General features: G+C 31.5%; 1 protein-coding gene across 1 annotated transcript; it reads left to right on the top strand.

Moving 5' to 3' along the window:
• The first annotated feature begins 12,946 nt into the window (after positions 1-12,946).
• On the top strand, positions 12,947-13,840 carry LOC107887449 (uncharacterized). The gene has a single exon (XM_016811712.2). It carries the CDS (start codon positions 12,947-12,949, stop codon positions 13,838-13,840), a length of 894 nt encoding a protein of 297 aa, XP_016667201.1.
• The last annotated feature ends 1,229 nt before the right edge of the window (positions 13,841-15,069 follow it).

Here is a 15,069-nt window from a genome sequence, read left to right as displayed (position 1 = left end):
TAGGGGAAATCTGCAAATTCCTACTACAATAGTTGTACTGCTTAAACAGGACAAATAATTCTTGGATCGATCACGCAAATTTGTTAAGAGATTGAAAAAAAGAAAGAAACATAGGTAACAAAAAGTAGAATGATCGAAGAGATAAAAATGGGTAGACTAGAGAGAATATAACGGGGAGTACCTAGCAATGGCACTGATTTGCAACCCAAGGGGAAGGGGAAGAGGAAGGGGAAGAGAAAAGGGAAGAAAATTTAGTAAAGAGTTGGGATGTGAAGGGAAAATCGGCTAGAAAATGTCTTACCGAAAAAAAAGTGTAAGACATTTTCTTAGAAGAAGGCATCATTTTCTCGTGTTTTGGAAAAGTTTTTACGGTGGGAATTTATTTTCCACCAAACAAACAATGGAAAAGGTTGAAAATATTTTCCAGAAAAACTTTTACAAGCAAACAAACGGAGCCTTAGTGTTTAACTCATTTCACAAGAAAAAGATAAAAGCTAATTAATAATTTTAAAATAATTTGAGGATTTTTATTATTGATTTTACTTTGGGGGGTTTAGTGCTAACGATTTTGTGAATATTTGGTTCGTCGAATATTAGATTGTATTCCATAATAGTATTCCATAAGATTATCTTATTTGGTTCATTTGGTTAAAATGTAAGATTTAACTGTTTGGTTGATGGAATGTAAGATTACTCAAAAGCAAATTTTACTCAATTGTCCTTATTATAGAATTTGTTTTTTTAACAAGTTTAGTTCATTTAATATTTTTTAGTTTCAATTTGTAACACCCCTTACCGTCCGACACCGGGACAGGATACAAGGCATTACCGGACTTAAATCCAGTAAACATACACAACCGGCCATAAAACTTCATTCAATTTAAAACCATTCATACACATGCAAATTGTCTCTTATATGGGCCTACGAGGCCCAAAACATACATTGGGAGTAGTTTGAGACTAATTTCAGAACTTTAGAAAAACTTAGAAAAATTTTCATGAAACAAGGTCACATGCCCGTATGGGTAGGCTGTGTGGCACACACCCGTGTGGCTTGGGACACGCCTGTGTCCTTAGCCCGTGTAACTCTTTGTTTATGACGTCATCAATACAATTAGGGTCACACGACCAAGTCATACGCCCGTGTGCTCAGACCGTATGGAAAATTAAATTCCAAAATCAAGTGCAGACTTCACACGGCCTGTGCACACGCCCATGTACTAAGGTCGTGCCCTTCACATAGCAGAGACACACGCTCGTGTCTCTGCCCTTGTGTTTACTATTGGGCATTGTATTTTGTATTAATTAGGGTACAAGAGACACACGGTCGAATCACACGCCCATGGGGCAGACTATGTGTCACACATGGCCTAGACACACGTCCATGTGTCTACCCGTGTGGACAACTTTGAGGCTAATTTTCCAAGCCATCTGTCACCCTTAAATGCTCATTCACTCATATATTTTTTATGGTATGCAACATAGTATATTTAGTTACTCAAATACTCATAATCTTGGTTAATCCATGACTTTTTAATGTCAACATATCACCTATCCAAACCATCATGCTTTCATATAGCATTTCACACCAATTTCATATGTATTCTTCATAGTAAACCTACTTCCAGTTTACTCAATTATACCATAGCTTTGGTCATACTTATTAGCCACGATTCATTCATTTAGCATATACGCCATTCATCACACATATCATCCACAAACAACCATATCAAGCATAACACATTGCATGCATGCATAATTAATTAAGGTTACAACCCAAATAATCAATATGAACCATATCACATGGTCATATAAAAATGAATCAAATATTACCATAAGCCAACACATTTGGCTAGACCAATATGACATATAACAAAAAGACCAAGTCTCTATACATGCTATACTCAAAAGTGTTGAGACTAACTATACCCAAATGTCCAGTTGATAGTGTGATCGAGTCTCCGAAATCCTTTAATCCCTAAGCTAGCTTGGCGATACTATAAGAAAATGGAAAAGAGAGGGGAGTAAGCATAAAGCTTAGTAAGTTCACATGCAAATAAATAGCAACATAACCATATCATAACATAGTTTACTTATGTGTCATCATAAATTCATAGGCATAACTTAAATTTGTAGACATAACTTACACATTTTCAATCTTACCAAAAGTTCATCACATACCAAGCTCATTCATATGAGTTTTCTTACATACCTGTACCAACTTGAAACACATTGTCATATTTCCTCATCATTGACTTACTTGTCGAATAACTCACAGGTTTACTTGTTGAACACTCAGAATACTATCGGATACACGGAAGACTTGCACATAGTGCTTCAAACATAGCCACATACTACCTCATATCACATTCATACATTGCTCGCTCTCAAGCTAATCACGGGCCTACTCACACAAACTGACAGGTACCCGCAACACATGCCGGGCTACCCAGCCACCGGTAGAACGTATAAGACCAGCACTCGAATTCACATAGTCACATATACACATAATCTCATGAGCTCATAATCATATAGTTCCTAATGACATGTCACATTGTATCCTAAATTATTCCTAAGGTTCAAATGGGATTTTCTCGATGTCACATCTTTGTCGAACTCGTTCACAAAGTTGTTCTCATTGACCATTATGTCATTCATACACTCATCATAACAATTAAACATAGAAATTCATACATTAATAAAGCATTAAAACATGATACAACATTGCATTATTTACAAATGAACTTACCTCGGTACAAAATATGGACAATTAATTCGATATAGTCTAAAATCTTATTCTTTCCCCGATCTAGGTCCGGACTCTATTTTTCTTGATCTATAATAGCAAATTCAGATCATTTAATCATCATATTATTCAAATTAGTCCAAAAACTATATTTAGGAAAAATTATAGTTTTACCCCTAAACTTTCACATATTTACAAATTAGTCCCTAGGCTTGTAAAATGAAATGTTTTCATTTTCTTTGTTGCCCAAGTCTAGCCGAACTTAACCCATACTCATCTCAACCCACATTTCCCACTAAAACACATATCTTACTACTCATTTTAGACTTTTTACAAAAAGGTCCTTTTTAGGTGTTTTCATGAAAAACCACTTAGTAAAGATGTTTATCATACATCAAACTTTCATATTCCTCCATGAAACATCAAAATACATGCATGTCACATATGGGTCACTTTTTAAACATGAGCCCTAACTCAAAGTAAGGCTAAAAATAGGTAGATCATGCTTCAAAGATCTCAAAAACATAAAGAACATTAAAAATGGGGCTAGGGAGTATTTACAATCGAGCTTGAAAGTTGAAGGAAAACCCTAGCTATGACTCTTCAAATTTTCGGTACACACATGAAGAATATGAACATAGTTTTGACTTATTTTTCCCTTTTTTATTCTTTTATTAACCAAACGAAAAAAAGGCCCTTAAGACCTTTCTTTCAAATTTTTCCTATTCATGCCCATTTTTGTTGTAACGACCCAATATCCGTGGGCACCGGAAAAGCGTGTTACCAAGCCTCCATCTTAGTAAATCGAGTAAGTAAATAATTATTAGGAGTAATTACGAGTCTAATAGTGTGTTTAATTAGATTTTTATTTAGTGAATTTAGCTTATAAAGTAATTAGGACAAATGATCAAATTGAATAAATAGTGAAAGTCTAATTATAGATTAAAAGAAAATAAAAAGGGCTAAAATGGCAATTAAGCCATTTAGCATAGTTGAAGCGGCATAAAGGGAATAAAATCTAAGATTTTATTTGTTTTTATTATATAATTAATGATATTTAAATATAATTTATATTATATGAATTTATGATAATTAAATTATAATGATATTATATTATTAAATAAATCAAAATATGCCAATTGTATGGATATGATAAAATACATGTGTAATATATGTATTTGTACATTTGTAATATAATTGTATATATTTTCTTAAATTTTAAGTAAAAAAATTTATTAATTATATTATTATATTATAAGAATTTTTTTATTTGATAAATTAGTTAGATTAAGACAAATGTAAGGTTAAGATATGGTAACAAATGTATTAATTATATTTGTTATTAAAATAGATATTTTATAATTATTAATTAACTTAAATATAAAATAAAGTAAATGAAATAAAAAGAAAAGAAAACACAAAACAAAAGAAACAAAGCTAAAAGTAACAGATGCCATTTCAAAACAGAGCAGGAAAGGAAAAGGAAAGAAAGAAGAAAGGGAAAATTAAGGTTTTAAAGCTTGAAGTTTAATTAGTAAGTTTAATCAAGTCATTTTCTTATAAATTTGATATTTTTGGAATCCTAGAGTGAAATACTCTTGGATTTAAGTTGAAATTTTGAAAGTTAATAGATTTTTGAGTAGGTTTATGTTGAACAAATGATGGAATTGGGGGTTTATTTGATAGAAATTTTGATTGGAATTGAATAAAGGATTGAATTGTAAACTAAGTTATAAGTTTTGAGTTTTAGGGATTAAATTGAAATAAATTCAAAATTATGAAAATATGATAAAAATTAGATAGTTAAATGTGAGTTTGGCAAGAAATTGAGTAGCAAAAAGTTATGAATTGAGAAAGGAAAATATATAGGTTTTAGTTAGGATTAAATTGGAATTAAAGTAAAAGTTAGATAAAAATTTCAGCAATTAAATTGTGTTGTGTTAATGATTGTGAAATTATTTTAATTGTTTGTAGCTAATATCGAGCCTGAATCGTCGGCCCAAAAATGAAAAGAAAAGATCGTCGAGGATTAAATCCGAAAAGAATTCTGGTTTATATCACTATAATTCAAACTTTATCATTATTATGTGTTTAATTTACTAATTATGTGTGGTAAGTATTTTATGGTAAGTGTTTAGTAAAATGATAAATTTATGATTGGGTACTGAAATTAAGACTGATACTGAACTAAATTATAGAATACTGAATATTGTTTTGAGTACTAAATTGAATTGTGAAGTTACTGAATATTGTTATATGTATTGCATTGAACTGTGAAATTACTGAAGTAATGAATCACAGCAATACTGCGAAACTGATTGAAATAAGGAATTATATTTGATACTAAACTGAGATGAAAATTGTATTGAAAAGTGAATTAAATACCCTATTAACTAGTCGGGCTAGTCGGATATAGTTGGCATGCCATAAGATATGGAAGAGTACAGGTTTTTTTCGGCTTACTGATCAGGCACTTATGTGCCGACTACTGTTACTTTTACCATTACTGTTACCGATTAGACACTTTGTGTGTTGAATACTGTTACCGCTACTGTTACAGATCCAGCACTTTGTGTGTTGAATATTGTTACTGTTACTGTTACTGCTACTGTTACTGATTACTGTTTAGGTACTGTGTACCGTTAAGGCGTAATGTGTCGTACTAGTGTGTTGGTTGGAATTTGTGTATCCGCCGAGTTCGAGTCAAGTTAATAGGGACAAATGAAATAAATTTACTGATAAAACTGAATTTGAATGATATGGCATATGTGAAAGGTGAGAATTGAAATAAAGAAATAAGAATGGTGTATATATATATATAATCAAATGATAACATAAAAAGATTGAATTTTTCATTAAGTGATGATAATTGTAATGTAAAAGTATGTGTGTAATTTAATGTATTTAATTATAAATTGAATTATAGTGATACCACTGAGTATATGTGTAACACCCCAAACCCGGCCCAGACGTTATGGCCGAATCTGGCGTGTTACATTGAAGTGTTTTAGCGAAAAACGTGTTTTCATTGAAAACTCTTCTTAAAAAAAACCCTAATTAACTAAAAAAGAAAAACCTTTCAGTTATGAAAGCATTGTTTAAATCATTTGATATTTTAAAAAACTCAGTTGCGGAAACGTAGAAAACATACTATAATTTAAGAAATCCATGTTCAACTTCTCGTAATTACAATGAAAATAATAATAATAATTCAAGTAGTAATTGAAAACCTTATTGCAATCTGGTCTGAACAGACTTAAAAAGAAATAAAAACTTAAATTCTTAAAAAAAACCAAGTCCGAATTATCTTGCTAGCCGAACACCCAAAGTCCCTCCAAACATCAAACCTTCTACTGAGCATCACCTGAAAATAAAATAAAAGAGGGGGTGAGTTTTTTCAAACTCAGTGTGTACAACCCTCGGCAAAAACAAGCATTCAAGAAAAAAAAACATCATTTATCAATCATGCAATGCAATCCTATCCAAATTATCCATCCACTACACACTAGCTCCGTCCCCCGTCACACCATGTGGGGATATAAATATCAACCCACCCATTCCACACACAATGGTAGCCCGATTGCGGAACTACCTTCATTTACATATTGGGCTTTAAAAGCCGTCGGCGGATCCATGATTGTCAAGCAACCATGCGATCCTCATATACTTCCTCCGTTCCATAATCCCCAACCCTTATGCAACCTAAGCAGACTATCATAAGTATGCAGCAAACATGCATGTCACATTTATAAAACTTACATTTAACACCTAGGAGTAATTTGGTCATTTTCGCCCGTAAGGGCATTTCGGTAATTTTCCCTAGATATGGATTTCACTTACCTTGGCCCGCAAACAAATCCCGAGAGCTAAGATGAACTTATTATGCACCAGGTAGGATTCCAGAGAAAAGGAGGTGAGTCATTAAGACCGCTTAAGTACTAAGCTCTCCCTAGATCCAATCCTAGACATGCATATACCCGTTGCCACACCTTAACCCTATGACTAGGCCCAATACCCCTACATACATGCATATGGCCCACTGGGCCCAATCTTATTCATATGGCCCATTTGGCCCAGTTCATATTCTTATGGCCCACTAGGCCTAATTCACATACATATGGCCTATTAGGCCCAAATCATATTATACTCATGCTCACATACAAATTTCCTAACACATAGCATCACTTAACAATCTTTGCCTATTATGGGCCCAACAGCCCATCAGGCCCATTTAGCCCATTCCGGCCCATTTGGCCAATTCTCAACCCAAGTCCACGGAATTTCCTGTGAGCCTCAGGCAACCTATCAGTTTCCTCTCCATGAGTGTTCGTGCACTCTGTGACTACCGTAGCCCAACTTTTAGCTTTTTGACAATTCGACTTTTCGGCTTTTTGGCTTTTCGACATTTCGGCTTTTGCTGATTCATTTTGTGTGTGCAGTGTATGTACACACCTGGTAAGCAAGCGTGCTGCGATTCCTTTAGTCACCAACCTACAAACGATATCACCCTTCCATTAATCGCATGCTTAATACATATCCTTACTAAAACCGAAACCTCACTTTAACCTTACCTTGCGCGATCAGCCCTTTCTTAAATCACTAACCACGATCAACTCCTAGATCTGCACCAATCTTAACTATTAAAACCAGAATAATATGTGACTCGTATCCAACACAAGTCCCATTACCTTAACTATGAACATTCGACCACTTTAGCCAATGAGAGTTGAATACTTACCAAAACCGCAAACACCTAAAGAGCAATTCGACAGAGAGCTAAGATCCGAGATTCGATACTAATTCCCTACCAAAATTGATTAGAAAGAGTGAAGGACAATAATCGATACCTAGCAAAGAAAACAGATTGGAAGAGCAACACTTACACTAGATTCGGTCAAAGAGTATTCAGCCCTTGGGAGATTTGGCTTTTCAGCTTTTCAAACTTAGTATGGTGAATAAGGTTTATTTGGTACAGATTAAAGAAGAAGGGTAGAAGAAGAAATCGACTAAGTGAAACAAAGAAAATTGTGTAGAGAATAATAGAAATCTGCATGAAGAAAAGAAAGAAAAACAAAAGGGTTTTTGGCTTTTTGGATCTTGAAAAGAAAAGGGTTTTCGGCTTTTGGAGAAAGGGGTTTATGGCAACAAGGTGAAGAAGAATTTCGGTAGTAGCTTGACAACCCTATATTCGGCCCCTATTTATAGCCCTTATAGCTGAATTTTCCATGCCCAATTCCCAATTCGACTTCATCACTTCTCCCTTCTCATCTCCTTGTTTTTCTTCCTGATAACCCATTGATTTTTTCCTTAATTTTCTCTTCTGAACACTCCCCTTGGAGTCCATCTTCACACCACTTTCATCCTTCTAGAAGGCCAAAATTAAACTTTTAAAAATACTAAGCTAGGATTCGAACCTTGGATCTCCTTGCTAGCTACTAACGCCACCTCCCTACATCCTAAGTGGCGTCACTTAGCCACTCCTCCACAAGGCTTTTTGATGCTATTTTCCCCCTATTTTTATTTAAAAGCCCACCTACTTGCCAACCTTGATTCTTTTAATAATTAAATTAAAATTCCTCCACCATAAAACTTGAACCCAGAACTTCTCCAACATACCTAGACACTTCAAATTCCTTAAACCCTTAAAGCCAACATGTCATTTGTCATTTTCTTGCTCACTTAAAAATTTTATGAGACCCATAGCCCAAAGCCTAATTCATCTAGGCCCAAAATTCAGAGTGTTACAATATGCATACTCAGTGTACGGTTGTTTCCGTGCGCAGGTTGTAGAAGTCAAGTACTGAACTAGCATCTAAAGCCAGACCCGACTTCAACAAACTTTTGGTGATGCATATTTTCTTTTGGTAATGTGGCATGTACATAGGATGTGTATAAAAGTTATTATGTTTTGAATATAAATGGTTAAAAATGTTAGTATTACAAGTCTAAGAATTATAATGAAAGAAGTTTATCCATTTCAATTTAATTAATACATTGATAAATTTAAATTGATATTATATTGATTGAGTTTGATTAGAAGGTATTTAGAATACAAAATGAGTATGTCAAATGAGTTGGTTGAATTGGTTATGTTTGAAATGGATACGGTTTTAATTGCAGGGGGTTTTGTGTAAAAATAAGCAGAAATGCTGTCGAAATTTATATATAAAAAAAAATTCGGAGTACTTGAACGAGTCCCGTTTCACTTTTAATACATGTTTTAGACTTCGAGAGTTCATTATAGGGACTTATTTATTAAATTATACTATAAATGTTATTTTATTTGTGAATTATTCGTAAGTTGTCTGATTTGTCCGATAATGCCTCGTAACCCTGTTTCGGCGACGGTTCGGGGTTAGGGGGTGTTTCATTTGTCCATAAAATAGAAATTGGGTAATTTTCTGTATAAGGACCTCTAATTAATACTCCATGTCAATTTCATGCTTAAGGCTTCTAGAACTCACATTTTGCAACTTTTGCAATTTAGTCCTAAATGTCAAATTGGACACTTTATCAATGAAATTTCTTCATGAAATTTCCACACAAGCATGCAATCATATTATAGACCTCCTAATAATCATAAAATAATTATTTTTACTTCGGATTTGTGGTCTTGAAACCACTGTTCCGACTAGGCCCTAATTCAAGATGTTACACAATTTCCATAAAATTATGACCAATAATTAGAATTATTACATTTCATTACAATTTATATTTTAATAGGTAAATATATTATGTTAAAATAAATTTATAAATTATAATTATAATAATTCATGAAAAATTATTGCAACACAACCATAATTATAGTTATAACCATAATTAATATATTAATAAATAAGTTATTAAATAAAAATAATGATTATAATTGTAATGTATAATATCTACTAGTTCACTATTAAAGTAAATATTTTTATTAGTCTTAAGAAAAAAGCCTAAATTGATTAGAATAATAAAAACAACGGGCAAATTCATTCAAAATTTGAGATTATGCCCATAATATAAGATTACCAAAGAAATAAGCTATAATAAGATTACACTCTATATTACAAGATGGTTGAAATGTTAAAATCCAAATACTGTAATCTCATTCTGAAATATAACATTACCCAACTTTCATAAGTTTTCATTTCAGGCACCACAAATAAAATATTTGCAAATTGGGCACTATTGTTAACAACCATTTCCATTTTAGTCACCTAACTTTAATAAATTTTCATTTTGATCACTCATTTTATCTTTTTAAAAAACTAAATTTATTTTTTTTCCAAAAAAATTGAGTTTTTATAGGAAATTGAGTTATGCAGCTACGGAGATGAAATTCAAGGTTTTCCCTACAATTCAATTCTCTATTAAACCCAAGTTCTTCAAAAAAAACTACTTTTTTCTTTTTACTGAAAAAAGCTAAAAATTAATTCTAGAAAAAAAATAAAAGGAATTAAAAAGATAAAAAAATTTCTTATAAAAACCCGAATAATTTTCTATAAAATCCCAAGTTTTTCTCTTTTACTGGGGAAAAATAAAATTAATTCTAAAAAGGGAAAAAATAAAGAAAATAAAGAAAAATAGTTTTTCCTATAAAAAAAACCCAAATAGTTCTCTATAAAATCCGATGTTTTTTCCTTTTACTAGAAAAAATAAAACTAATTTTAAAAGAGGAAATAATAATAAAGGAAATTAAAAAGATAAATTTGTTTTTCCCTATAAACACTCAAGTTTTTCTTATAAAAAGCTTAGGAAATTCCTTATAAAACCTTAGGTTTTCCTTTTTTTTTTAGGAAAAAACTAAAATTATCATTTTTAAAAAAAATCATTTTTAAAAAGATAAAATAAGTAACCAAAATAAAGATTTATTAAGGTTGAATGATTAAAATGAGTGTACAACAACCCTGAATTATGTCAGGTGATCAAAATGAAAATTTATTAAAGTTGGGTAATTAAAAAGAAAATAGTTGTTAATGATAGTGTCCAATTTATAAATTGTTTTTATTTTCGGTGCTTAAAATAAAATCTATGAAAGTTTGGTGACCAACTACCCTACTTATAATACATATAATAAAACATATAAAATTATTTCAAAAAGTAAAATATATAAATTTGTTTATAATTATATTACATAGAATAAAATATATAATGTTATTTATTATTAGATAGAAAATAAAATATTAAATATATATTTGCATTCAGGTTATGCTCAAGCTTGAAAATTTATGTCTAAGGTCCAACCTTGTTTAAAAAATGATATTGGTTTTTTTTTTTACTCAAGCTCAGTTTTTTATACCAAGCAATTATTTTGAGTATTATATTTTTATCTAAACTTTCAAATCATGGATCGGCATTCGAGTTTTAACGAGTAATTCCACTTTTGAGCAAGTCATGTCCAGTGCAATTAACCTAATTAATTATTCACTTGAAAATGATATTACACATCTTAACTCATTCGAACCTATAATATCTAAAAATTTATAATAGGGTTAAATATACTTTACCTCTTGAATTTGACTACTTGCGCTTAGTTGGTATCTATATTTTTCTATAGACCTAATTAGTACTTAAAGTTGGGTTTCATCACACTTTGATACCTTTATAGTAATGTGGTTAAAAATTAATAATGTTGAACTAACAAGCAACCAGACCATGACACATGACAACATCTAATTATGACACATAGCAAATATGAAAAAAAGATAAAATATTTAAAAGTATATAAATTCATAAAAACATATAATTTTTTCACATCCAAAATGAGCTTGAATAACCATTTATCTATGTTTATCTAAATCTAGGAAACATTTTGTTTAAATTCATTTCAAATATGCTTTTTAGTAATTTTATATATTTTAAAATTTTAATAAAATATTAGGTTTTGTATTATTATTATTATTTTCAAATTAAAAAGATATAAAAAGTTAAAATATAAAAATTAATAAATTTTTTTTATAAATGTATGAAGAATCAACCTAAACAAGTTTTATAGTAATTTTATATATTTTATGTTTTTTTATAGATTTATATATTTATATTTTTTTGTAAATTATAAATTATAAATTTTATGTATTCTTCAAAATAATAATATAAAAACTTGATATTTTATAAAACATAAATATATATTACTAAAAAAACATGCCTAGAATAAATTTAGACAAATATCGTCTATGTTCATTGTACTCTGAACAATTATTTGTCCATATTATTTCTTGATGCAAAAAAAAGTTTTATACGTTATTTTTAAAATATTTGTATATTTTCCAATTTTATTAAAATTTACATATTTTTTAATTTGAAAATAATAATATGAAAATATGTTATTTTAAGTAAATAAATAAAATTGTTAAAAAAAACAAACAAACATTTAGAATGAATCTCATCATATGTTCACTTTTTATTAATTCATATTTTTACTTCAAAATAATAATATAAAAGTGAAATTTTATAAAGGAAAGTAAAATATATAAAACTAATAAAAATATAGAACATATATGACAAATGATTGCCTAAATTTAGATGAATCTAAACAATGATAATGTATATTTTTATTAATTGATATATTTTTAAAAATTTTTATTATTTTTATTTATGTTCGTCATGTATCATAATGTGAGACTAACACTAATTACATGTGATTGTTGTTAATGCCATATCATCATTTTCTAATGATGTTAATGCAGAGATATCAAAATGTAATTGACTCTAAACTTAAATATTAATTAGATAAAAAATAAATATCAATTAAATATAAATAAACAAATTGAAAAGGACAGTACATATTAACTATGTATAATAACATTAGTGCGATTTAAAATAATACTGGATTTAAAGACAATCACAAGAATATAAAAATTAAAAAAATATAGTACTGAATTAATTGATAGGGTATTAATTAAAAATTCAAATGAAAGTTGCTTTTCATATATAAAAGAATTAATATTAAGGCTCGGTTATCGATTTAAACTCGAATATCAAAAGGCATAATCTGATATGATGCAAACACAGCAATTTATTGGAATATTCGACTTAAAATTCCCCCGTAAATATAATTTATTCACTTTCTTACCAGGAAAAAAAAAATTTAAGCTGGGTTTCCTTTCTTTTTATGTCCCTCACATATCCCTATGTTCTTCCCCGTCTCTCCTATTTAACTCAACTAATCAACCCCAATACCGTTGAAACACAAACCCGAGTTTGTCGTATAGAAATGCTCTAATGGCTCTTTCTGATAGAAGAATTAAACGAGTTACTGACCCGCTCGACGACCGAGTCAAGGCTCGTCTCGTCGGCGTCAGTTACGACAGTAGCGGAAGCGAACATTCTGCCGCCGTTTTCGTTGAAGATGATGATTCGCCTTGCCTCTCGGAGCTTGTTCACAGTTTTCTGGAAGACGACCACGATGCAGCTGAACAAACGGGTTACAACTCTGACTCAGATCGAGTCGACTCAAACCTTGACTTTACCGATTCGCTCGAGATCATCATCAAGTCAACCTCTCTTAACAACACGGATGCTTACAGGAATCTGCTTATGGCTCACGTTCTGAGAGCAATGGAGATGCTTTCTTTTTTCAAAACAGATAAAGCAATTTTCAGGCGTAAAGTAATGGCTTATCTTCGCGAGGTAGGCCACAATGCGGCGATATGCAAGACCAAATGGAGCTCCTCTGGAGGCCTAACTGCCGGAAACTACGAGTTCATAGACGTAGTGCAATCCGCAGCACGCACGGGCCAAAACCGGTACCTCATTGATCTCGATTTCGCTTCCGAGTTCGAGATCGCCAGGCCGACGACCGAGTACTCGAGGCTGTTACAACATTTGCCTAGGGTTTTCGTGGGAAGAAACGAGGAATTGAAAATGATCGTCAAGGTCATGAGCGATTCGGTAAAAAGATCGTTGAAGAGCAAAGAACTAACCCTCCCTCCATGGAGGAAAAACCGTTACATGCAAAACAAATGGTTCGGTTCGTACCGTCGAACGACGAACCAAATCCCGGCGAGCTCCAGCCCATTGACCCCCTCGGCGGTCCATCCCGTCAACATCGTGCAATGCTGTCACGTTGGGTTCGACGAAACAGTGAACGGTCGTTTGTTTGTCCGTACGAGATAATAATTTTGATTTTGACAGACGACGATAAACGAAAACTGGAATAGTTAATAATGCGAGGAATATTTGTAATCTTTAGTTATAATCAACATTATTTTCTTAGTTTACCCTCAATTAACCTTTTTCTTTTTTTAATTATTTGGTGTGTATCGTGAGAAGAAAAAGTAATAAATATTTCGTGTAACGCGGCTAATACACATTGCGTACAAGGCCACCACATAGTTTGCTCATTAATCACGTGTTTACCACGAATCTGAAAATTCAGTAAAAAAATATAAAAAAATCCTGACCGTTGAAAATCTCAATAAAGATTGGGCCTCCTCTGGTGAAAGGAACACGTGTTGGAAAACCATTTGGATGATACAACTCAGAAGATAGAATGAGGATGGCGTGGCAATAAGTTTGGATGTGACGCTGAGGAGGGTGTTGTCTTCTAGGTAAATTATATAATACTATATTTTTAAAAAGTAAATAAATCAATCTGATATTATTTTTAAAAAATAAAGAGAGAGGTTTTGAACTGCATTATGAAGAAGTGGGGGCAAAGGGGTAATAATGAGGGGACAGGAGTGAAAAGGAAAGATCGTGAAATGGATAAAGTATTATGTTAGTTTATTTGGCTTTTGAGAGAGAAAGAAGATAAGAAAGAAGGGAAATTATTGTCCTAGGCTTTTGTCATATGGGTAAGGGCAATTGGGGAAAGGCAGAGCGGTGGATGAAGTGTTCCAATGGTGAAGTGGGTGGCCACTTCTGGTTGGCTTCTGATTTCTCAACTGAGAAGGTAACCACCCAGATTTGGGATTGGCATGAAATTTGCTTCCCTCTTTTTTTTTTTTTTTTTTTGGGGGGGTGGGGATATCAAATGAGCAAATGGCACTCCTTTCGCCACACCATTGGCCCTTTTAGCTTTGGTAGGGTCAAAAGATCTTTTACTTTGTCAATCTTGCTGCTGATCTTATCTGTTCTTATAATATTAGAAGCAAAAATGTATAACTTTAACGAGATAAATATATTATCTGATATTTAAAGTATGAATATTTTAGGGTAAATTATAAAAATATCATTAAATTATTATTTTTATTTTATTTTAGTCATTAAATTATTAATTTTTTTATTTAGTCATTAAATTTTTTGAAATCAAATATTTTAGTTACTTTTTATCATTAGATGAGCGTAGAAAAACTTATATTGACTTTTTTATTGATTTAATAATAAATATAGCACTCAAATAT

This window comes from Gossypium hirsutum, chromosome A07 (assembly GCF_007990345.1).
Source record: "Gossypium hirsutum isolate 1008001.06 chromosome A07, Gossypium_hirsutum_v2.1, whole genome shotgun sequence".
Classification (NCBI taxonomy): Eukaryota; Viridiplantae; Streptophyta; class Magnoliopsida; order Malvales; family Malvaceae; genus Gossypium; species Gossypium hirsutum.
The sequence above is the reverse complement of the archived record's forward strand: the minus strand, read 5'-3'. Positions and strand labels throughout refer to the sequence as shown.

What these genes read in the sequence shown, in the direction of transcription:
- LOC107887449 (XM_016811712.2), top strand. Translation starts at nt 12,947, where the DNA reads ATGGCTCTTTCTGATAGAAGAATTAAACGAGTTACTGACCCGCTCGAC.